Here is a 26,467-nt window from a genome sequence, read left to right as displayed (position 1 = left end):
AGCACGTCCTAGTATATGGTTCTAATGTGACAACATAGAGGCTATGTTAGGAGAAGCCAATTGACCCCGACAGGTGGCTAGATTGGACCCCCTATATCGATATTCATGCATGTTTAGTTCATTATCGATTTGTTTCTATGCTATTGCATGTTCAGGTGAAGCCTACACCTACCCATTTCCCTTGGCGTTTTCTTTATATTGTCTTTAATTCAATATGCTCTTAGTTTAATCTCTTAGATAATTCCACTCTTTGTTCCGAGATAGCTTAATTATTTAGTAGTGATTACGGTGTTTAACTTCTCCCTGCGGTTCGACCCTTTTCTTACCTTATACTTGTATTAGGTTTGTTTAGGTCTTATAAATTGTATTTGATTTAGGGATATACAATTTGACGACGTGTTAACTCCCTTTGTTAAATTGGCGTCGTTGCCGGGGAGACGGTTTCCATTGTTATTTCATTGCTTTATTGAGATTATCTCACCTTTTATTTGCTAGTTTTGATTACTTTTGTGCTTGTCAGTGCTCACTTTCTTCTTAGTTTTGTTGTATGATCAGAGGTCGAACCTGTTCAAGATCTTTTGTCCCCTTCGATCCCGAGCTCGAGAGGTCTTTGTCATTGCTAAGAAGAGAAGAAAGAGCAAGCAGTAGAAACTCCCATACCTCTATAAGAGAGGGAGCAAACATAGAAGAAGATACTCCACCTTCTTCACCCTCAAGTGAAGACGCAGGTAGCCCTAGTTTTTCACCAAGTTCAGAAATCAATCCTTTTTCTACCTTTGACTTTGAGAGTTTGAAGCCCCCAAAAATGGGAGAGAATACGCCTTTGAGTTGTCTTGGGGCTCCCGAAGCCTTTAGAGCGCAAAGTGGAATCCAAGCTCCCACTACTCAAGCCAATAATTTCGAAATCAAGCCTAATTTGATTGCCCTAATAGAGCGTAAACAATTTTCGGGTGGGAAGTATGAGAGCCCTCATGAACATCTAAAAGAATTCAAGAAGTATTGTGACACAATAAAAGCCAATGGGGTGACTAAAGAATACATTCGACTCAAGATGTTCCCGTTCTATTTAATTGGGAAAGGTTTAGAATGGCTAGAGAAGGAGGTGCCCCCAAACTCTCTCTCAACTTGGGACCAAGTTACCATGGCATTCTTGAGAACGTTCTATAATCATAAAAAAAACCGCCGAAGCTCGATCTTTGATTCAAGGCTTCCGCCACAAGAGTGGTGAGTCCCTAAGTGCGGCTTGGGAACGATACGAAGAACTCCAACTCCAATGTCCACATCATGGAATACCTAAGTATCAACTCATTCACACTTTTTATGGTGGTCTCTCACCTCAAGGAAGAACAAGCTTAAATGCCGGAGCCGGTGGACCAATCATGAAAAAAGGAGAAGATGAGGTGGAACAAATCATAGAGGAGGCCGCAAGGCATTTTGAAGATTGGTATGAAGGAGATAGGGAATCTACATCTAGAAAGAGTGTTTATGCTTTAGAGCAAGCTAATGCAATCAACAACCTCTCCACCCAAATCTCCAAGATGACCAAGCAAATGGATGAGCTAATGAAAGAAAGATCCAATCCTCAAAGGAACACCTCCCCTCCAACCAAGGGAGGCAATGGTATGAACACCCCTTCTTCTTCTTCTTACAATTCAATGCCTCATGGATATATGTTTTGTGCTAATTGTGGAACCTATGATCATGATACCTCTCAATGTGTATATTCTTATGAAGTTCAACCCCCTCCCCAAGAACATGATGATAATGTAGAAGATGTTAATGCTATGAATTTTGCTACTCGAATGGGGAATATGGGGAACACGAGGCTAAACTCCAATCAAATGGGGAATTGGAATCAAAGTGGAAACCGTGGTTGGAACCAAAGTGGTGGTGGTTATGATAACCAATATCATGGTGGGGGAGGCCCTTCCAATTTCAATGGAAGAGGCTACTCTAACCAAAGAGGGTATGGTAATCAAATCCAACAACCTAACTCCCGATACTATGACCATCAAAATCAAAATTTTGGTGATCAAAGTAACATGGGAAACAATCAATAAAGCAATGTGCCTAACCAAGGCACTGGAGGCAATAGGGGTCAATATGTCTCTAACTATGTCCAAACTAATAGGCCTCCGGGTTTCCATCAACCCCAACTTCCCCCACCTCAACCTCTTCAACTTGAAGCTCCTCCAAATGATCCCGTGATGGATAAACTAGATGCCTTATTGAAATTGCGTGAGGAGGATCAAAGGAGGCATGAAGAGGAACTAAAACGAACCAATGCTCACATGAAAATACTTGAAACTCAAATAGCTCAACTTGCTTCTAATTCATCTCCTTCTTCTTCTTCTTCCACCATTCCAACTCAAGGAGTCAACCCAAAACCTTTATATGCAGTGACAACTAGGAGTGGGAAGGTAGTGGGGAATGACCCTTTAGTGGAGGAAGAGCCTCAAGAACAAGTGGAATTAGAGACTGAGGGTGAGAGAGCCAATGAGCCATTGAGTGTTGAGAAAGAAAAGGATGTTGAGGTGCCAAAGGAGAAGGAAGTTACCCATTTGCCCCTAAATCGCCAACCTAAAGAGGAAAAGCTACCCTTTCCACAGCGATTTGTGAGTGCTAAGCTTGATGCCCAATTTGGGAAGTTTCTGGATGTGATAAAGAATTTGCATGTTTCTCTTCCTTTTGTTGATGCTATGAAACAAATGCCCCACTATTCCAAATTCTTGAAAGACCTTTTGAGTGGGAGAAGGGAGTGTGAAACGGTGAGCTTAACCGCCAATTGTAGTGCCATTCTTTCCAACAAGCTTCCTATCAAGTTGAAGGATCCGGGTAGTTTCTCTATTCCTTGTTCCACTAATGGTGTCGAGTTTGACAAGGCATTGTGTGATTTAGGATCAAGCGTGAGTCTTATGCCCTATTCTGTCTACCAAAATCTTAGTGTAGGAACCCTTTCACCCACAAATGTTACTCTCCAACTAGCGGACCGTTCTACCAAGTTTCCCATGGGTAAAATTGAGGACATTCCCCTTAGGGTTGGAAAGTTCACATTTCCCGTGGACTTTTATGTGCTAGAGATGGATGAGGATGAGAGGATTCCTATAATTTTGGGTAGACCATTTCTAGCTACTTCTATAGCAATCATCGATGTAAAGGAGGGTAAGATGACCCTAAAAATTGATAAAGATTCAATTGAATTTGATTTGAATAGTGTCATGCAACAACCTTCTTCAAGTGGTGAATGTTTTAGAGTTGATGTTCTTGATAATGTGCTTAATGAATTTTCTCACTCCCCTTTGTATGCTACTAACGATCCTCTTGAAAGTGTATTATTAAATGAATTCAAGATAGGTGCTTACAAGAAGGACATGCAATTTTATGAGGATTTGCTTGAGGAAAGCAAGAGGTAGTGTAAGGATGAAAGCATGGAGGAAGAGACTCCCTTTATTCATGATCTCTTTCAAGTTCAAGAAAGAGAAGAGAGCTTCAATGGTAAGGGAGCACCAAAGGTAGACTTGAAACCTCTACCTTTGGGCTTGAGGTATGCATATCTCGACTCCAATGAGTCTTTCCCTATGATCATCAATTCTAATCTAACGGAGGAGCAAACCTCCCTCTTGATCGATGTTTTGAGAAAACATAAGAAGGCTATGGGATATACCATTGATGACTGATCGGGATTTAGTAGGTCGTTGGGACTACCAACCCAAATCAAATTAACTACTTATAACCTAAACTACCCTAATACAAATATAGGGGTAAGTATAGGGTCGAACCCAAGGGAAGCATGCAAGCTAAATATCAAATTCACTATGCAAGAGTCAAGGAAAGGATAATTTTGTTGGTTTTTGGATAAAAAGGTACTAAGACTACAAACAAGCAAATATAAAGAAGATTAAAAATAAAGAGAGAACGACGCTAGGGGTACGAGGGTGTCAAACATGATTAGAACATGCCAAAGAACACAAGATCCTACCTAAACAATTCATTCTCATGCAATGGTCTAGGAAAATCAATGAAAAAGCCCTATGCTAATAGAATCATTCTCATGCATCCTATTATACACTAGCAAAAACAAGAGAATAAAGAGGCACAAATCAATAAACTCTATTTTAACAACTCATTTTCATGTAATCATCAAAATAGAGGTGATCTTGATCTAGTTCAAATCATTTTCATGCATTTAAACTAGAAGGCAATCAAATAAAGTGCAACAATAATCTCAAGACATTGAAAATCAAATCTTTTATCAATTTAAGGCATGTATTCAATCCAACCATCATCATTCTTCCAACATTCAACACATACTTTCCACCCCCTTCCCCTAGCTAAGAAATTAGCCTAGAGAAGGGAGATTAAACATGATGATAAAACTAAATGAAAACAAAATAGACATGGAAGCAAACATGATCAAAAACAATGAAAATACCAAAAGATATCAATCCACAAAATAGATAGAAATAAACAACTAGAGTGCAAATAAACTAAGCTAAGAGAAAGGATTAGAGATTACTAAGTAGGCAAAGGTAGAAAGATCAAAACTTGCAAGGTTGCTTGATTGATTGAAATGAAACTTGAACAAAGTTGCATACATGAAGATAACTTGAGTAATACTACACTTTCTCTGTCTAAGATTAGGGTTAAAATGTACATAATCCTCATTACAAAAACTAGGGGTCTTTATATGCCCCTCACATTACTCTAAAGAAAGATTAAAAAGCACGGAAATACCCAAGAGAGCGGCCGCTCCATCGAGGGTGAGCGGACTCTCTAGAGGGTATTAATCAAAACAGCCGCTTACTGGAGCGGGCGCTCTCCCAAAAAGGAGCGGGCGCTCCAGGTGTGGAGCGGGCGCTCCTCTCTGGTGGAGCGGGCGCTCCATAAGTCTGGAAAACAGGGGATCAGATGAGAAAATGGAGCGGGCGCTCCTCTCTGGTGAGCGGCCGGTCCTCTTGAAAGCTCCAGACTCTTCTCCAAATCCATGCTCCACTCTTCCGCTATTCCAATGCACTCAAAAAGGTTGACTAAGCCTCGAGCAGGATCACACGAGCACTCCATTCAACCTACTCAAACACTCATACACAAACATAAGTATAGAAAAGAAGGAAAGCGACAAAGCAAGGCCAAAAACAAAGGAAAAGAAGGGGAAAAACACAAAAAGGAACAAGGCAAAGTAAACTAAAACAAAGTGCTTGAAAAAGGCTCAAACAAGTGCCAAATGAAGGGAAAAATCCTTAAAGAAAAGGATAAAAGAGTGGTATAAATACCACTCATCAAAATCCCCCACACTTGCCTCTTGCTTGTCCTCAAGTAAGAAGAATTAAAGCAACGAGCAAACACAACAAACATAACATGACAAGGTTTATGAAAATCAATCAAGTACCACGGTGAGAAATGCTCAATTCGGACTCAAATATAATGACATTGATCAAAGAATACCTACCTTTCTCAATTTAAGAGGGAAAACACGCTCTAAGATGCTCAAGGTTGAAAGAGACAAACCTAAGCTAAGCATAGAGAACTAATGATTTCATCCTCCGCCCTAGCCCCATCTAAGACGGTCCACGTTCTCTCCGCTAGCTTCAATTCATCCCCTAATTGGCTCCTCATGATTCCGCGAGGGAACCGGAAAAATTAATTCTATGTGGAACAATGAGGCTATCCCGACATATCAACTATGCATACTCTCTCCATAGGGTTGAAATCCATCTCCCTCCACCGTTTCCTTGACCACGCCCCTCTAAAGTCCAAGGGTCTTAGTTAAGGTTGTAATGTCATGGCTAAAGGTTAAGGTAGGGAATTAATTTGAAAACTTTGGTGGAAACTCCTAAGTGAAGCATAAGAGTGGCCATCTCTCATTAACAACATAGGAATCTAACCTAAATTTCAAATCACAACCTTCAATACAAATTACATGACAATACTACTCTTTTTGCAAGATTTTCATTCAACTCAATTTTTCCTTCTCTTTTTCCTTTCTTTCTTTCCTCATCATTTTTTTTTTCTTTTTTTTTTTTTAATTTTTTTAAGGGGTTTGGTTTTCATAAATTATAACTTCCTTGCCAAACCTTTTGCACACTTTTTCATGAATAGACTTTCAAGACCTCATTCGAACCAAATTACACAACTTCCTTGCTTAAAATCAAGACTCTCAAACTCGAACCTCACAAGCCGATGCTTCACTAACTACAAGGGTTGGTAGAACATAGGCCGCTAGGTTTGTAATGTGGTTTAACCAAGAAAGGGGAAGTAAGGCTCAACATGGCTAGCAAGAAGGTATATGTAAAATAAAAACCAAATTTGTAACAAAACACAAGGAAAACAAAGAAAAATGAGAAGAAATGCCCTCTTCCTCCTCTAGAGTTATATGATTACGATCTTGGGAGCTAGATACCAACACAAGGATTAAGACACGTATAGTTAAGGATCCAAATGCCGCTCAACAAAAGTGATGGAGGCTTGAACAATTGACGCTCACATGGGACATAAAAATAAGCAAATACCAACCAAGCGAATCCTATTCACTACGGAGAGCAACACCATCTTACCACTTTCCCGTGAACTAGGGGTTCAAACGTCCTCAAGAGTTCTAACCGGGCTACCTTAGCTTAAAAATGTGTCTAGTTCAACCCTAAGCACTCTCAAACCATGAAGACCCTCTTCAACTAGGAAGGTAAGCATTCAAAAATATGTCATAACGAAAGCATGTAAGTCCACATGTCCAAATGAACGAGCAAATTCTCAATTTTCAAAAAATTTTCTCTTGTCATGATTATGAATGTCACATAAAGAAAAGAAGAAAAGCAACACACAAAGGAAAAAGGAAGAAATCAAAAGGGTTCATAAGAGAGGCATGTAAATCACATAAATCCCAATCGACATACAATGATCGTTGAATACAACATCAACGATCCCAGGTTCCTTAGAACCAAATCAAACAACCTCGAACCATTCAACTCCTTCCTAATCTAAACTAAACTATGCAACCAATCAAATATTTAAAGAGTTGAGAAGGGGAATTTGTCACCCAAATACGCTTAGAAAACGCAAGTCCACTATCAATGAAGCTCCATTGCTTGGAAAAATTCGGGGAATGCGCCAATAAGCCCTACAAAATGTCAAAATCCAACACAACTCGGCAAATATTCGGTTAGTAGCAAGAGAAATATATAAAATGAAATGAAAAGAAAGCAAAATAGAGAAAAGAAACTACTAAAGAAAAAGAACAAAGAAAAGAAGAAAAGGTTTGGATTAAAGGGGAATTTGGATTTTTGAAATTGGGAGCAAAAACAACACAAGGTTATCATCAAATCATCAAAAAAAAATTTTAGAGAACATAGAAGGTGAGCATCAACCAACATCGAGAAAAAAAGGCATGCAAAAGACACCTATTGGCCATGAATATGCCCCGTAGAACAAAGCCCTTAAATAAAACAATGAATAAGCACCCCCCCACACTTGAACGGAAACCCGTCCTCGGTTTGAACAAAGTGGAAAATGGGGTGGGAGGAAGGGCTAAACTCGGCCCGAGGGCCCTAGTCCTCCATGTGAGAACTAGAGCCCTCTCCATATGGATGCCACTCGTAGTCGACGTCAATAGGAGGGCCATGGGGGTCCCAACCACCGGTGTAACCCGGTGGAAAACCACGGTTCCGGTACAACTCTTGTTGGTAGTCCGGAAGAGGGTCAAAGGGAGGGGGCATCTCAAGAGGCTCGGATGTGTACATGGGGTAGTTGGGATCCCCACGGTAATCACATCCCCCCGGTGCCTTGTAATCGTACCCCTCAGAGGTGGGGTAGTTCACACGGGGGGCCCCTTGAGATGAAGGCCCGGGCCAATAGGGCCAAACCGATTGACGGGGTGTGCCGTCAGCATGCGGTTCCTCATGAGAAGGAACCGGCCCCTGTCGGGGCGGAAAATACGGATAGTTAACCGGTAGGTCAAAGTGCCCTTGGTTTACATGCCAATCGTAAATGTTGGCATTGTAAACCGAGTACCCATCGGCGGCCTCCGTCAACCGGTTTACTTGCATGGATAAATTTTGAAAACCAGACTCAATGTTAAATGAGGAAGAAGAAGAACAAGCCATACCTCCCCCACTAAAGGGGGGGACGTTCACTTGTTGAGACCCTTCCCCATAGTGGAAGGATTGATGCTCGAAGTGTTGCTGAAAACCTTGTTGTTGTTGTTGAAATTGTTGTTGTTCTTGGAATTGTTGTTGTTCTTGTTAGTCAAAATACTGCTCGTGTTGCCGCCTTTGCCTTGGGGCCCGGGGAGCTCTCTCCCTCAATGACAAGCTACCCTCCTCAAGGTTAGCTCGGGGAACGCGCCATTGATTTTCATCTTCTGGCGGGTTGGTGATGTAGTCATTCGGGAGGAGGCACCAAGAAGAATCGCGGACCATCCAAACCCGCTCATCTCCTCCCACGCGAGTAGGTACCTCGCGAATCATCCCGGCCGTCTTGAGGGCCCCTAGGTTCAGGTAGGGCTGCTCATCGACTGGGGTAAGCTTGGCTAGCTCCGCTCCATAGCCTAACTTGTAGGCTATCCATGTAATCATCCCCCCCAACTGAATATCACCAGTGAGGGAGACACCAAGTTGCGTCTCATGGAAGCGGTCTGTGAGGAGGCCCCTGAAATTCATCCCATGGTCGTAGTTGATGTACCCGTCGGTGGCCAACCATAGTGAAATGGAAACCACTCAACGAACAAAGATTAGGAAAAATTAGGACATATGAGGGGGTTCAATCATCACTTCGAAACATTTGTACGTTCAAAACAAGGTGATGGAAGCATTAACACTATCTAAATGCTTGATTTAGCATGTTGAATTAGGAGTAGTCATCCAAATATCAAAATCCTCAATAAAACAATTCATCTTGGCAAAAATTATACAAATACCAATATCATACCAAATCAAACAATACTAGCATGAATAGTTGTAGTTTAGCTTGAATTAAACATCACGAACAAGTATTATGCTAGCATGAGCGAAAATTAACCCATGATACAAGTATGAAAATTTGCAAACGAAATCAACTACAAACTTCATCCAAACAACATTATAGCCCAAACATGACAATTCCAAACACATACTACTCAATTTCAACCCATTCAATCACCATAAACTAGTAGTACATGAATGAACAAGTAGTCATGAAATTTAACCAAATTCGAGTCTTCAATACACAAATTAAGAAACAAAATGGCTAATGATATTTACAAAATCAACAATTAAGTGAAGTAGAGTAAGAAATTCATACCAAATTGCTTCAAAGAAACTCAAAGAACAAAGACCCAAAACGGATGAATTTCGCCGACCTCGTCACCAAAACATGAAGAGTTGAATTTGAGGTGAAATTTGGAGTGAAATGTGTGAATTTGATTGTGTGTGAGTGAGAAAATGTGAGGAATGATTGAACAGGATTTCTTAGGGTTTGAGGGAGAGTGAGAAATTAGGGGAAAATGAAGAGGAAAGGGGGAAAATCGAGCCTTAAGATCGATTTTTTTTCCGAAAACACGACAGGAGCGGGCGCTCCACTTTGGGTGGAGCGGCCGCTCCCTTAGAATGGAGCGGACGCTCCATAAGTCTGAGTTTTGTGCTAATTCAAGTGTGGTAATGGTGCGGACGCTCCACTTCTTGGAGCGGACGCTCCACAGTTGGAGCGGGCGCTCCCCTAGCCTGAAACTTACCTCTTAATTGCAAAAATGGTGCGGGCGCTCCACAGGGGGAGGAGCGGGCGCACCGTTTAACTGGTTTTGCCCTCCAAACCTTTGGAATATGAGCTCTTTTGCTTCACTTAGCCGATTTTCCCACTCCATTCCTCTCCTACAACATCAAACAACAACAATCCAAGTAACCAAAAATCCAAATTAATCCAAATTAACAAATCACAAAACTAAAGAAAATAACGACAAACTCGGGTTGCCTCCCGGAAGCGCTTCTTTATAAGGTCATTAGCTTGACCATGATGAAAATCCATTCAGATGAGAGGCTTAAGACCCAAAGGGTCAAGCCTTAGACACTCAATCACACCGACTTCTTCCTTGCAAAAATAGTGCTTCAAACGAGAGCCGTTCACCATGAACTTGTTTCCGTCGGCATCCAACTCAAAAGAACCATAGGGAGTGGTCTTTGATACAACGAAGGGCCCCGACCACTTGGATTTGAGCTTGCCCGGGAACAAGCGAAGCCTTGAGTTGAAGAGTAAGACTTTGTCCCCAACTTTGAAGCTCTTGTTCCGGATATGTTGGTCGTGCCACTTTTTTGTCTTCTATTTGTAGACTCTTGAGTTTTCATAGGCACCATCTCTAAGCTCCTCGAGCTCGTTGAGCTTCAACAACCTCTTTTCACCCGCCAACGACAAATCCATGTTTAGCTCTTTGATGGCCCACCAAGCTTTGTATTCTAGCTCGACCGGCAAGTGGCAAGCCTTCCCATACACCAACCTATAGGGGGTTGTACCAATGGGAGTCTTGTATGCCGTTCGAAGAGCCCAAAGAGTATCGTCAAGCTTTAGGGACCAATCTTTCCTTGATTTGTTTACCATCCTCTCGAGGACATTCTTGATTTCTCGATTTGACACTTCCACTTGCCCTTGCGTTTGAGGATGGTAGGGTAACCCAACCTTGTGATGAACACCATATTTCTTGAGGAGAGCTTCCAATTGCTTTTTGGCGAAATGAGACCCTCCGTCACTGATTAGAACCCTTGGTACCCCAAACCTAGGAAAAATTATCTTCTTGAGAAGCTTGAGAACAACCTTGTGGTCATTGGTAGGAGATGGTATAGCTTCTATCCACTTCGTCACATATTCAACCACTACCAAGATGTAAAGGTTCCCACATGAAGAAACGAACGGACCCATAAAATCCACTCCCCACACATCGAAAGGCTCCACCTCTAGAATACCTTGTTGAGGCATCTCTTCCCTCTTAGTGATCCCACCACTTCTTTGGCATCGGTCACATTGCATGATGAATTTGTGAGTATCCTTGTTCATAGAAGGCCACCAAAGTAGAGATTGGGAAATTTTTGCTACCGTCTTGTCAACACCACCATGTCCCCCACATGGTAGTGAGTGACAATGCTCAAGGACCCCCTCAATTTCATGGTCGGGGACACATTTCCTAAATAGACCGTCACCACATTGCTTAAAAAGGTAGGGATCATTCCAAAAATATCTCCTCACTTCTTTGAAGAACTTTTTCCTTTGTTAAGAAGAGAATTCCGGAGGCACTACTCCACAAGCAAGGTAGTTGGCAATATCGGCATACCAAGGTGTAGAAGACGCTACCATAGCCATTAGAGCTTCGATCCCTATCTCATCATTGATCGGAACAACCTCCTTGTTTTCAAATGGAAGCCTTGACAAATGATCCGCAACATAATTCTCTGCTCCCTTTTTATCTCTCATTTCCATGTGAAAATCTTGAAGAGAGAGAACCCACCGGATCAAGCGAGGCTTCGCTTCCTTTTTAGTCATGAGGTATCGGACCGCAATGTGGTCCGTGTACACGATGACTTTGGAACATATGAGGTAGGACCGGAACTTGTCAAACGCAAAGACCACGGCTAGCATCTCCTTCTCCGTTGTTGTATAGTTCTTTTGAGCTTCATCAAGAGTTCTACTTGCATAGTAGATGACACATGATATTCCTTCCTTCTTTTGACCAAGGACGGCACCTACTGCAAAATCACTCGCATCGCACATTAGCTCAAAAGGCAAGCTCCAATCCGGAGCTTGCACAACAGGAGAAGAGATGAGGGCTTCCTTGAGCTTACGAAATTCCTCAAGGCAAGCCTCAGCAAAGCTAAAAACAACATCTTTCTTGAGTAATTCGGTCAAAGGTTTGGCGATTGAGGAGAAATCTTTTATAAACCTCCGGTAGAAACCGGCATGCCCAAGAAAAGCACGTGCTCCCGTGACGGAAGTAGGAGGGGGCAATCTCTCAATCACCGAAACTTTGGCCGGATCAACCTCAATGCCATTTTTTGAAACTTTATGACCGAGGACAATGCCCTCCTCGACCATAAAATGGCATTTTTCCCAATTCAACACCAAACTCGTCTCTTGACACCTTTGCAAAACTCTTTCAAGGTTAAAAAGACAAGTGTCAAAAGACGAGCCACCAACACTAAAATCATCCATGAAAACCTCAATTTCTTTTTCAAGCATTTCGGAGAAAATAGAAGTCATGCATCGTTGAAAAGTAGAGGGAGCATTGCATAATCCGAATGGCATTCTTCGGTATGCAAATGTCCCATATGGACATGTGAAAGTAGTTTTCTCTTGATCGCTTGGATGGATAGGGATTTGGAAAAATCCGGAATATCCATCCAAGAAGCAAAAGAAAGCATGGTGAGAAAGTCTTTCGAGCATTTGGTCCTGAAAGGGGGAGGAAAATGATCTTTCTTGGTGTTTTTGTTCAATCTCCTATAATCAATACACATTCTCCACCCGGTCACCGTCCAGGTGGAGATTTCCTCTCCCTTTTCATTCTTGACAATGGTCATTCCACCCTTGAGATCTTCTAAGCATTCACCAAAGTTAAGCAAACAATTAGCAATGACAAGTATGATAGAACAAAACAAAACAAAAAGAAAGCAATTAAAATTACTCTAACAAAAGCAAATTAGACACCAAACAAGCCGCCTCCCCGGCAACGGCGCCAAAATTTGATCGGGATTTAGTAGGTCGTTGGGACTACCAACCCAAATCAAATTAACTACTTATAACCTAAACTACCCTAATACAAATATAGGGGTAAGTATAGGGTCGAACCCAAGGGAAGCATGCAAGCTAAATATCAAATTCACTATGCAAGAGTCAAGGAAAGGATAATTTTGTTGGTTTTTGGATAAAAAGGTACTAAGACTACAAACAAGCAAATATAAAGAAGATTAAAAATAAAGAGAGAACGACGCTAGGGGTACGAGGGTGTCAAACATGATTAGAAAGAGGTGAATAATGATAGTTATCATGAAGAACATGCCAAAGAACACAAGATCCTACCTAAACAATTCATTCTCATGCAATGGTCTAGGAAAATCAATGAAAAAGCCCTATGCTAATAGAATCATTCTCATGCATCCTATTATACACTAGCAAAAACAAGAGAATAAAGAGGCACAAATCAATAAACTCTATTTTAACAACTCATTTTCATGCAATCATCAAAATAGAGGTGATCTTGATCTAGTTCAAATCATTTTCATGCATTTAAACTAGAAGGCAATCAAATAAAGTGCAACAATAATCTCAAGACATTGAAAATCAAATCTTTTATCAATTTAAGGCATGTATTCAATCCAACCATCATCATTCTTCCAACATTCAACACATACTTTCCACCCCCTTCCCCTAGCTAAGAAATTAGCCTAGAGAAGGGAGATTAAACATGATGATAAAACTAAATGAAAACAAAATAGACATGGAAGCAAACATGATCAAAAACAATGAAAATACCAAAAGATATCAATCCACAAAATAGATAGAAATAAACAACTAGAGTGCAAATAAACTAAGCTAAGAGAAAGGATTAGAGATTACTAAGTAGGCAAAGGTAGAAAGATCAAAACTTGCAAGGTTGCTTGATTGATTGAAATGAAACTTGAACAAAGTTGCATACATGAAGATAACTTGAGTAATACTACACTTTTTCTCTCTAAGATTAGGGTTAAAATGTACATAATCCTCATTACAAAAACTAGGGGTCTTTATATGCCCCTTACATTACTCTAAAGAAAGATTAAAAGGCACGGAAATACCCAAGAGAGCGGCCGCTCCATCGAGGGTGAGCGGACGCTCTAGAGGGTATTAATCAAAACAACCGCTTACTGGAGCAGGCGCTCTCCCAAAAAGGAGCGGGTGCTCCAGGTGTGGAGCGGGCGCTCCTCTCTGGTGGAGCGGGCGCTCCATAAGTCTGGAAAACAGGGGATCAGATGAGAAAATGGAGCGGGCGCTCCTCTCTGGTGAGCGGCCGGTCCTCTTGAAAGCTCCAGACTCTTCTCCAAATCCATGCTCCACTCTTCCGCTATTCCAATGCACTCAAAAAGGTTGACTAAGCCTCGAGCAGGATCACACGAGCACTCCATTCAACCTACTCAAACACTCATACACAAACATAAGTATAGAAAAGAGGGAAAGCGACAAAGCAAGGCCAAAAACAAAGGAAAAGAAGGGGAAAAACACAAAAAGGAACAAGGCAAAGTAAACTAAAACAAAGTGCTTGAAAAAGGCTCAAACAAGTGCCAAATGAAGGGAAAAATCCTTAAAGAAAAGGATAAAAGAGTGGTATAAATACCACTCATCAATGATATCAAAGGTATAAGCCCATCCTTATGCATGCACAAAATCGATCTAGAGGGAGATGCTAGATCCGTTAGACAAAGGCAAAGGAAGCTTAACCCTTCCATGCAAGAGTTTGTGCGGAAGGAAGTGGCTAAGCTCCTTGATGCAGGAATTATCTACCCAATTGCTCATAGTGATTGGGTATCTCCCATACAAGTTGTGCCCAAGAAGGGTGGCATGACGGTAGTGAAAAATGATAATGATTAACTAGTTCCTACTAGGCTTGTTACCGGTTGGCGTATGTGCATTGACTATCGCCAACTCAATACAAGTACATGCAAAGATCATTTTCCACTACCGTTCATTGATCAAATGTTTGAGAGGCTTACAAAGCATTCTTTCTATTGTTTCCTTGACGGTTACTCGGGATTTTTCCAAATCCCGATTGACCCCAAGGATCAAGAGAAAACGGCCTTTACATGTCCCTATGGTACTTATGCGTATCGTAGAATGCCTTTTGGACTTTGTAACGCCCCTGCAACATTTCAACGTTGCATGATGTCAATCTTCAGTGACATGATTGAAGATGAGATAGAAGTTTTCATGGATGACTTCTCCGTTGGAGGGGCCACCTATGAAGATTGTCTATCAAATCTATCTCATTGCCTAGAGAGATGTGAGAGGGCAAACCTTGTGTTAAATTGGGAGAAATTCCATTTTATGATAGAAAGCGGAATTATTCTTCGGCATAAGATCTCCCATGCCGGCATTAAGGTAGATAAAGCCAAGGTGGAGGTCATTGAGAAACTTCCTCCCCCCACCAATGTGAGGGAAGTGAGATCTTTTCTTGGCCACGCCGGGTTTTATCGACGTTTCATTAAAGATTTTTCATTGATTGCTAAACCTCTCATATCCCTCTTGCAACAAGATAAAGATTTTATGTTTGATGATGCTTGCCAAGAGTCTTTCTGTAGGTTGAAAAAGGCACTTTGCACCGCCCCCATTGTCCAAGGACCGGATTGGTCTTTACCATTTGAACTCATGTGCGATGCAAGCGATGAGGCTATTGGATCGGTTCTTGGGCAACGAAAGGGAGGAAAACTTCATGTCATTCACTATTTGTCCAAAACTCTCAATGATACTCAACGGAACTATACTACTACCGAGAAGGAATTCTTGGCAGTTATCCATTCTTTTGAGAAGTTTAGATCCTATCTTATCGGTTCTAGGACTATAGTGTACACCGACCACTCGGCTCTCAAATATTTGATAAGCAATAAGGAAGCTAAGCCAATATTGTTGAGATGGGTTTTAGTCCTTCAAGATTTTGACTACGAAATGAGAGACAAGAAGGGGGCCGAAAATGTGGTGGCGGATCACCTTTCGAGGTTGGGCGGTGCAAGGTTTCAAGACGATGGATTGCCGATAGAGGATGCCCTAAGGGATGATGTTTTATATTCTCTTAAGGTGAAGATGGAACCGTGGTATGCGGACATAGTGAATTATTTTGCTTGTAGTTCCATACCCCCAGATTTCACTTCACAACAACGTCGAAGACTCAAGCATGAGGCTAAGAGATATATATGGAATGACCCGATTTTATTGAAGAGAGGGGTCGACGGTTTATTGAGAAGATGCGTCCCCGATGACGAGGTTCAAAGTGTTCTTCATATGTGCCACTTTTCTCCTTGTGGTGGGCATATGAGTGCTCAAAAGACCGCCTCCAAGATCTTACAATCGATGCTCTTTTGGCCTTCTCTGTTTAGGGATGCTTGGAAGTTTGTCAAAACTTGTGATAGGTGTCAAAGGAAGGGGAACATCTCTAGAAGGGACGAGATGCCTCAAAATCCCATCCTTGAGCTTGAGGTCTTCGATGTATGGGCTATAGACTTCATGGGCTCTTTCATTTCTTCTCAAGGGAACAAATACATCTTGGTAGCTGTTGACTATGTCTCCAAGTGGGCGGAACGCGTAGCTTCTTCAACGAATGATTTAAAGGTGGTGGTTAACCTATTCAAGAAGGTGATTTTTCTAAGATTTGGTGTCCCAAGGGCTATAATTAGTGATGGGGGGACACATTTTAAGCACTACACCTTTAGCCGCCTTCTCGATAAGTATGGTGTATCTCACAAAAGAGGGCTTGCTTACCACCCTCAAACAAGTGGTCAAGCGGAGATCACCAATAGAGAGCTCAAAGTAATTTTGAAGAAGACGATGGCAAGGACAAGGAAAGATTGGTCCTCTAAGCTCATTGACTCTTTATGGGCGTATAGGATCGCTTTTAAGACCCCAATAGGGACCACTCCCTATAAGCTTGTCTATGGAAAAAATTGTCATTTGCCGGTAGAAATGGAGCACCGAACTCATTGGGCTATTAAGCAAATAAATTTCAATCTCCATAGTGTGGGTGAGCAACGACTTCTTGAGTTACATGAGTTAGAAGAGTTGAGAACGAACGCCTACGATAGTGCGAGCATGTACAAGGCAATGACCAAACCTTGGCATGATGCTCAAATCGTCAAGAAGGAATTTGTCGAAGGCCAAAGAGTCCTCCTCTACAACTCTAGTTTGAAGCTCTTCCTGGGCAAGCTTAGTTCGCGATGCAGTGGGCCATTCGTCATCACAAGAGTGTTTCCCTATGGTGCTTTTGAGATCTCGAATGACGAGCACCCCCCGTTCAAAGTTAATGGCCACCGTCTCAAGCCCTACTATGAAGGACTCCTCGTTGATAAGCCAATTTCTACTACGCTTCTTGATGTGCATCGTCCACATGATCCTCCTTGATTTAGTTCGAGGGCGTTGAGCTAACGACGTAAACCAAAAGCGCTTTCGGGAGGCAACCCGTGTTTCTAACCCTTTTTAAACCAATTTCGCCATTCTTATTTCTTTTTGTGTCTCATTTTCGTCCTTTTGGTGGATAGGTGTTTGGATGATTTGGTTAAGACTTTTCAATGTCGAAGATGAGAGAAGAAGGCAATTCAAGGCAAAGCTCTACGCGCCCTTTGTGCGCCTTGTGCGCGGGCGTGCAAGGGAAAAGTGCGCAGCCCTGTCAGAACCCGCGCACAAATGGTCAAAATTGCATAATCGAGGCAGTAAGTGTGCGCGACCTGTGCGCGGGCGCACAGCGCTGGGTAAATCGGGGTTAAATCCTTTCTTCCCCATATCACCCCCTTATTTCTCAAACCCAACTTTCGTACTCTCTTCTCTCTCCTCACAAAATCAAACCCTAACCCTTCAAATTCACCCACATCTCAAAAATTCCCTTGATTTTTCACCAAATCCATCATATTACTTCATTATAATCACAAATTTCACCACTTTCTCTCTCCAAAATACCCAATTTTCCCCCATGTTCGTGGTTGTGCAAGCTAGGTTGAAGGTGGTGGTATTGGATGTTCTTGGTGGTGTTCAAGCTTCTCCTTAGTGGTATAACTCTAAATTTTTCTACTTTATTGCTTAATTTCACTAGTTTATGCAAAGTTTTAAGTTATTAAGCATGGTTTGGCTTAAGTGAGTTTTATGTGATTTTGGGTTTCATTGCTAAGGATTGTTTGGATTTTAGTGTGATATTCTGTAATTTTGGAATATTGTTGTTGGAATTATTGATATTAAGCTATTTTCATGGAACTTGTTTGAGTAATTTTGTATTATTGTTAGTATTGTTGACGATGAGACTATTTCCATGGAAATTTGACATTGTTGTTGACATGCTCTATCTTTCATCATAATATTTTGTGATTATGTACATTGTTATTGATTCTAGTTGTTCTTTGAGCCATTATTGTGTGGTTGGTTATTGCTACTAACCTTTTTGCAGATTGTTAAAGCTCGTTTTGTTGTTGTTTTGGTTCAAATTTGGTTGAGTTAGGAGTGAGTTCCTATTTGGTTTAGTTGTCAGTGTGTTCTTTGGGCTATTTGTGTTGTTTGAGGCTACAATGAGTAAGAGAAAGAGTAGAAAGGAGCCCCGGTTGGTAGTCGAGGAGCCTAGTGCTCAAGCTCAATCCCAAACACCCATTGTTCCCCCAGTGTGAAATTCATAAACAAACTCCATACTCCCTTCTACAATGACCTTCTAAAATGGAAACTTAACCCCACAAGGCACTATTATCAGCGCTCTATGAGGGATTTGGGGATAGATGAAGACCTCAGGTCACTCCTTGACAACCTTGGAATGAGTGAGTTCATTAAACACCATCATCGAACATACAGAGAGCCCACTCTTGAATTCCTAGCCTCCTTCGAAAAGGAACCATGTGGGAACAATGATTTCCAAATTTCATTCCAATTATTCTACAACCACCATACCATGAATCTTCGTGACCTCAATGCCTTGTTAGACTTCCACCCCGATGCGGATTTCCTTGCCCCATCCATGAGCCTTTTCCCCGAATATGATGCATTTCGTTGGTGGCAAACAATTACGGATTTCGAAGAATTCAATACTCGGTATTCGGTAGCAAGCTAAATCATCCACCATGCTCTCCGTCTTCTTCACAGCCTCTTGGGGTATGCGGTGTTTAGAAAGCAAGACTTGAGCAAGCTCTCGCTTGAAGAGCTCTTTACTTTATGGGTTGCAACTAGGGAAGAATTGAGAGGGCGGCTCAACATGGGGTATTGGTTCGTCTTGTGTTGTGAAGCAATCAAGTCGGGCAACAAGACGGGTGAAATTGCCCTTGGTGGGGTGGTAACTAGGATTGCTAGTAAGCTTAGGTATGAGCGCTTCTTTCCTGCCTGTACTCAAGTTGGGACCGATAAGGATCTATTCATTAATATCCAGCAAATGAGAAGGTCGGGGTTCATCCAACCCACTGCCGATACCAACAATTTTCATAATTGGTGTGTCGAGCGCCAACACCATTGCATCTTGCCTAATCCCAGTCGAACATCTTTGGAACGGAATGCTAGGAATGTGTGGAAAGTTCCACTAGACAATGGTGTGTTACCCAACGCCTTGGGCGGCGTAAGAAATTTGATAGTCGAAGGTGAACAACAACAACAACATCAACATCATCAAGGCATGAGTAGCCTTGAGCAATAAATGATGAGCATGCAACTTGGCTTGCAAAGCTTGCTTGAGAACCAACAGGGTATGTTCGTGCAAACTCAAGCTCTTTACGGTGTGGTCGTGGATAGAGGTGAGGTCACCCCCCCGGTCAATTACCCTCATTGGCCACCTCAGTAAGGCCCGGTCCCTCTGTGGCAGGGATCACAGCCTACTTGGCCCTTTTGGCAAGGCCCCTCCTCCCAAGGCGTCCTTCAGGTAGACTACCCGACGGAGACCGAGTACGATTATTGTGCCCCGGGAGGGAGTGATTTTAGGGGTGACCCCAACTACCCATATGTCGACCCTTCCCACCCTTCCCTACTTCAACTTCCCGCCCCCTACGACCCGTTGCCTCAATGGCAACAAGACCTCTTTTGAGGTCACTATGGTTGGCCCCCGGGTTTTACCGGTGGTTAGGACCTGCATGGCATTCCTCCGGACGGGTTCTCTTATGATCTCGTGGAAGATGGGGATGATGATGGAGCCGGCCCTAGTGGCCACTAGCCTCCCTCCGTTTTATTTCTCCCCTTTGCCCCCTTCCCATTGTTTTTATTTGGCGCACCGCGGACGGTGCTTTGCTTTAGTGTGGGGGGGATGTAAGAGGCAAAGGGATTTTTTTTAGGTAGTGCGGGGGAAGGTGTAGCATCATGCTAGTGTGGGGGGGGACTCCATTGTAGGTAGTAGAGTTTACATGGTTCGGTTAGTTCTAGCATGTATTGATGTTGATTGTTTTTCGTGATTGTGATGATGAATTTTCATGATGATTTTGATGAGATCTTACTAATGAGTTTTCAATGAAAATTTAAGTGTTTGTGTAGGCGACGACGCTCCTAACAAGGAAAATCCAAACTCCCGATAATCCAAATTTCCCTTGATCCAAACTTTGTAGATAGCTTTTTGTTTCTTCTTTTTCTCTTTGTTTATAACTCTAATCTTTTTCTTTGTTTACTAACTTTTTCTTGTTTAGTTGTAGTTTCTTTTGTTTGGGCTCACTTTCTATGTAGCTTGAAGAATGAGGACAAAAGGAAAGCTAAGGAGCGGCACAAGCTCCCTCGGTGAGATTGCATAATTCTCTTGTCTTCTAATTCAAGCGGCATTTGGTGAGACCTTTCCCCTCTTTTATTTTCTCTTGTGTGCATATTTAGTTAGATTAGGATGGAGTTGATTGTTCGAGGTTTTATGCATTTGATTCTACAAAATCTGGTGATCGTTGGTTTGATGCCGAACAATCTTTGTTTGTCGATTGGGAATTAAATGTTTACTTGCCTCTTATCACTTTAAATCTCCTTCCTCTTTGAAAAAAAAAATTCTCTTTTTGTTCAATATAAACCACAAAATCTTTAGTGTTTCATCTTCACTTTGAGCAAAATAAAAGTTAACTCGCGTGATTGAATGTCTTTCTTGCTAAGTGCTTAAAGTTTACACGCTTCGGGATTGCCGTCGGTTGACTCTAGGATAGGTTCATTCTAAGGTAGCCAGTTTAGAACTCATAAGGCCCATCGAACCCAATTTCACTTGTTTGTTGTAAGAAGGTGTTGCTCTCATTAGGGGATTTGAAGCCCTAAAGGTAGTTTTTGTAACCCGATGTGAGTTTCATTGTTCAAGCCCCCAACAATTTTTGTTTGAGCGACATAGGATCCTTACCAAGGCATGCTTAGATCTAGAACTTGGCTTTTAGCTTTCCAAGATCGTGACCGAGCTAACTTAGGGACGATAAAGAGCATTCTTCATTCGGTGACTATTTTGTTTTCTAGGATTAGCTTTTATTTTATTTCCTCTTGTATTTTTGGTTGCATTTGCCCCTTTTTCTTGCCATGTTGAACCTTTCCCTCCTTGACTATAGCACATTATAAGCTTATGGCCTTTTTGTTTTGCTTTCACCCTTAGTATCGTGAAACTCAAGCTAGAAGCCTATTGATGTTTTAATTTGAAAATTAGGAGGCAAGGATCCTTGTGGAAAGCGAAGTAGTGATGTTGTGAATATTTTTTTTAATAAAAGCATGTAATTTATAGAAAAAGCCGTCCGTAATTGTGAAAAGGCATGGATGTAAAAAAAAAAAAAAGAAATATAGAAAGAATAAAGAGTTGTTGAATGATGATGGAAATTTGAAAATGTTTGGTAATGTAATTCAAGTTTGTGGCAATATAGTTGAAATTGGTAGAAGTTTGATTTTGGAAAAGAGGCTTGATCACCCTTTGATTCACGATTAGGCTAAGCACCAATTTCCAAATTTTACCACTCCTTCACCCACTAGCCAACGTTACAAACCTCTTAATGCTCTTTTGACTTAGGAAAGTTGAGTCACTAGTCGGTGGAGGGAGCTAGACTTCAAGCATATGGAGAAGGCATGACTTAGTAAGATGTCGGGTTTCCCTATTTTGTATTGTTTTACCTTTGTTCCGGCTTCTTCGTGGAGTCATGAGACGCTACCTCCAAGGGTGGATTTGAATCTAGATGGGGGAACACAGTAAGAATGTATGGAATGCAGAGGGAGTGGTGCATGTTAGAGTTCTCTACGCTTAGCATGATTTATCCTTCAATCAACCATTGGCATCCCTTTGCGTGTTTACTTTCACTATTTAGAAAGTTTGGTATCCACTTATGCTTGTTGCCTATAAAAGCTTGATTTGATTATGATTTGCATGTGCTTGATGATTCATATTCTTGTCTTCTCCTTTTAGTTTGTCTTGGACACGATTTTGTAAGAGTTGTGGGAAAGCACTTTGGAAACCCTCACGAGATCACAACTCGTCCTCATCGGTGACCGTGAGGTTTAAATGGCTTGTTGCTTTCGCTAAAAGCAAAGTCGGTTTTTCTTTGTTAGTTTGTCTTGTTCAAGCCTTCTTCGCTTAAGGACAAGAAAGAAGCAAGTGTGGGGGAAGTTGATGAGTGGCATTTATGCCACGATTAATAGTTCATTCTAACGAGTTTTTCCGATACTTGTAGCTTGTTTGTACCCCTTTTTATTGTCTTTAGTTCTCTTTTCTTCTGTCCGTCTTCTTTCCTATTTTTACCTCCTTTGTGTATTTTCTAGTTTGGCTTTCTTGTTTGTGTTTTGTAGGAACCATGGTGCTGAAAGAAGGAAGCTTTGAACCAAGTATTCAATGTCGCGCGCGAGCTGGAGAGGCCGCGCATTGATAGTGCGCGGGCGCGCATAATGAAGAGAAGGCGCGCATAAGGAGGAATTCAAGGAGCTAAGCAGGTTATTCTGTGCGACTGCTGCGCGGCCACCTACGCGGGCGCGCCTCACTTACCGTGCGGGCGCGCAGCCCTGTCAGAACCCGCGCAACCAAGCTCAAGAAACAGAACCAAACCAGAGAGTTTGCGCGCCTGCTGCGCGACCTCTGTGCGGGCGCGCATTCAAGGGCTTCTTTTCTCCATACCCACAAAGTTGCGGGCGCGCATGATTCTGAGAGGGCGCACACTACACCTGCGCGGGCGCGCGGGATTCGTGTGCGGGCTCGCACCGTTGGGTTTCAGATTTTTCTCCGCCTTGTTGCTCAAGTTTCTTTCTTTTTAGAAGCACATATATATAGTCCGTACTCTCTTTTGGAAGGGGGTAATTTTAGATTAGCTTAGTTTTAATTTTTTTTTGCTTAATCTAGAGAGAGAAACACCATTAGTTTTGGCATTTTAGAGAGAAAAAGTGGGAATTACTCCATTATTGAGCTTGGAATTTGAAGATGAAGCTTAATCAACCTCTTTGTAGAACTTCAACTTCAATGAATGAGCATTTCCTTACTCTTTTCTCTTTACTTTGCTATTTGATTTTGTATTAAGTTGCTTTTGTTTTATTAATTACTCATTATTCATGCTTTTGATTGTTAATATCATGATTGACTTGATAATTGCCGTGGATAGTGAGTAGTTGCTTAGCCAAGGGTATGGGGATGGTGTAGTTGGAGTTTGTTCATGCTTGTAGTATTGGGATTCAAGTTGATTGTGATTAAAGTCTTTACATGCTTGATTGTTCTTTGATCTTCTTGCAAAGTACACGTTGTTAGTTGATTAAAGGTGAATCTTTGCTAAATGAAACGACGGTTGACTTAGCTAAGTTCATTTCTATCGATTGTTACTTAATAGCACCTCCTAATATATGGTTCTAATGTGACAACATAGAGGCTATGTTAGGAGAAGCCAATTGACCCCGACAGGTGGCTAGATTGGACCCCCTATATCGATATTCATGCATGTTTAGTTCATTATCGATTTGTTTCTATGCTATTGCATGTTCAGGTGAAGCCTACACCTACCCATTTCCCTTGGTGTTTTCTTTATATTGTCTTTAATTCAATGTGCTCTTAGTTTAATCTCTTAGATAATTCCACTCTTTGTTCCGAGATAGCTTAATTATTTAGTAGTGATTACGGTGTTTAACTTCTCCCTGGGGTTCGACCCTTTGCTTACCTTATACTTGTATTAGGTTTGTTTAGGTCTTATAAATTGTATTTGATTTAGGGATAAACAATTTGAGAACGTGTTAACTCCCTTTGTCACAAAGGCATTTCGAATTTTTTGAAAATTCGCAAAAAACACGCATGAAATTCTTCAAAACTTAGATCGGCAAACTAGAGATCGAGAGCTTCAATTTGCAACAAATTTGAGCAAATTTGGTTGAGAAACGCGCAAGAACGAACGAGTTGAAGGTTTGAGCGAAAACCGAACGAAAATGAGCAGCAGCCGAAATGAGGAAGAAGAAGGGGTTTTATTCCGGAAAACCCGACTCCATCGTGCCGCGACAGAGTTGTCACGCTGTGACACGACTGACACGTCGCAATGACACGTGGTGGCACGCGCTGGCTTTCCTTCGTCAGCGATGCAATCCTTGGGCCCCATACTAGTTATGTGGACTTTATTTAGCAAATAGGGTTCCTTGGTATGCCAGTTAGCCCCTATAAGCAAATTGACATGATTAGTGTCGGTTCGATTACAATGGCAGTAAGTGATCAACCTGACGACGATCATCTTACTTAGCTTAAGCGCCTAAGTATTGGCTCATCACAAGCACCGAGGTATTGGTTCTCAAAGCAAGCAAAAGCACCAAAGTACCGGCTCTTTACAAAATGCGCCAAAGTACTGGCACAGCAAAAGCACAAGCATAGGAAATTCACAGAAAGCGTTCAAGCAAAGCATTAGTAAATTGAAGATCATTACAAGCAATGGTTTTCGACGACTTTCACTTAGGTGTAAAAGTTATCAATAAAATGATCAAGTCGAGGTATAGACAAGATTTTGGAGACGGCTACAAGCAGCGGTCTTCTATAGCGGCGAGGCATTGCCGTGGCGAAGTAATGCCACAAATCTGATAATGGCTACAAACAGAGGTCTTCGACGATGTCCCGAAGTATAGAGGAGATTGACTATAGCGGCGAGGTACCGCCACAACACTGGAGATGACGAGGTACAGTCACCTTTGACGATGTTCCTGAGGTATTGTGGAAGATTGTCACAAACAGATGAAGATAGCGAGGCACTGTTACCTTCAGATGGCATTCACGAGGTAGTGTGGAGGTCGTCACAACATCATGCAGCAACAAATAAATCAATTACCCCGGAGACGTGTACTCGACGGTGCAAGATACGCGCTTCATAACTCTCTTATTTGTTTAAACTAAAGCTAGTTTGCAGGTATCGGTGTTACAAGAATGATTTCGGATCGCAGAACGTTCTAAATCATTCTCCGTCCCTATCGTTACTTTGACTTTTGTTTTCAAAACTTGCGTTTCTCCAAACTCAGTCAAAGTGGGGGCTTCTGTAGACACCTAATTATGTCTCCCCAAAAACCAAACCCAGTGATGAATATCTTTCATGTCATTGATTATCGAACAAGGTAAAATGTGAAAAGTCTTGTGATACGGTCGTTTTAATAAAAATACTTCTTTCTGTTTTCGAAAATATTTTTTTTCATACTTTATTTATGGAAAATTTCCAATCTAGATTAGTTTGGTCCATGATAAGGATCCAATAATGGTGTAGTTAGATTGGGCTCGAAAAGAGCTTTCTAACGATATATTATAAGCCCAATTCCGATGAATAATGAGGATGTTATGGCCAAAATATTAAATTGGGCCCGAAATGAGTTTTATATACAGCCCAATGATCAAGTGGAGGGACCATTAGTTATCATTCCTAAAGTCATTAGGAATTGCTTTAATCTTTCAGATTAATCTAGAAGGTTCTTTTAAATTCTAGTGGAATTGGGATTAATAATTATTTTTTAGAAAATAAAGAATTTTATTTGGTATAAAACAAGTGTTTTAAAAGATTAAATCTGATTTTAAAGGATAAGTACGGACGTTAATTAGTCTAATTTAATTAGAATACGGACTCCGTACATTTTTAAGTTAACGCGTTCACCATCGCCAAGCGACAGCTCCATCGCACCGCGATGAAAGTAGTTTTACTCTGAATCAAATTCGATCTTTTTCTGATCGTTTCGGGACTATTTTCTTTTTAAATAGGGTCTTTATTCCTCGTTTTCAATCAATCTACAATCATCTAATTCTCTTCTCTCTCTAAAAGCTAGAAGCTTGTTCTTTCTCCCTCTTTCTAAGCCTTCCCTTTTTAAATACAATACCGCATTCACGAGTTCTAGACGCCCGTAACCAAGTTCAAAGTTTCCTTCACCCTAGACGTGAAAGGTTGATAATTTCTGAGGGTTTGGTCTCTTTTAGTGAAATTATCGTGAAAGGTTGATAATTTCTGAGGCTTCAATGCCGAAGAGGTCTCTTTTAGTAGTCTTTGTGGGCATCACTTCTTTAGTGATACGCTTGTTTTGAACCAACTTTGCATGGTCAAGGGCCTCACGACATAGGTCTATTGCTTCCCTAATTGTGTTTTTTAGGAGCCATACCTCCTCTTTAGTGGCAGGTTGTTCACCTGTGGGGTAATCACTCATGGCACTGAAAAAGGTTTCCTTCTCTTCTTTGATAGCATGAGTTTCTTCGATTGGTTTGATGAGGAGTGATGGGTCAATATGACCTTCTTCATCAGAAATTTCAAAGGAGTCTGAAAGTGGAGCACTATTGATACTTAGCTTCTTGCTTGCAGGAGGCAATGGGAGTTTATTGCTATCAATTAGATCTTGAATAGCTTCTTTTAACTTCCGGCAGTTCTCAGTGAGA

The 26,467-nt window shown here is 41.5% G+C and overlaps 1 protein-coding gene across 1 annotated transcript; it reads left to right on the top strand.

Moving 5' to 3' along the window:
* The first annotated feature begins 16,647 nt into the window (after positions 1-16,647).
* On the top strand, positions 16,648-17,082 carry LOC145583997 (uncharacterized). The gene has a single exon (XM_081640940.1). It carries the CDS (start codon positions 16,648-16,650, stop codon positions 17,080-17,082), a length of 435 nt encoding a protein of 144 aa, XP_081497066.1.
* Positions 17,083-26,467: the final 9,385 nt, after the last annotated feature.

This window comes from Chenopodium album, chromosome 16 (assembly GCF_948465745.1).
Source record: "Chenopodium album chromosome 16, dcCheAlbu1.1, whole genome shotgun sequence".
Taxonomy (NCBI): Eukaryota; Viridiplantae; Streptophyta; class Magnoliopsida; order Caryophyllales; family Amaranthaceae; genus Chenopodium; species Chenopodium album.
This window is presented reverse-complemented; position numbering and strand designations above follow the sequence as displayed.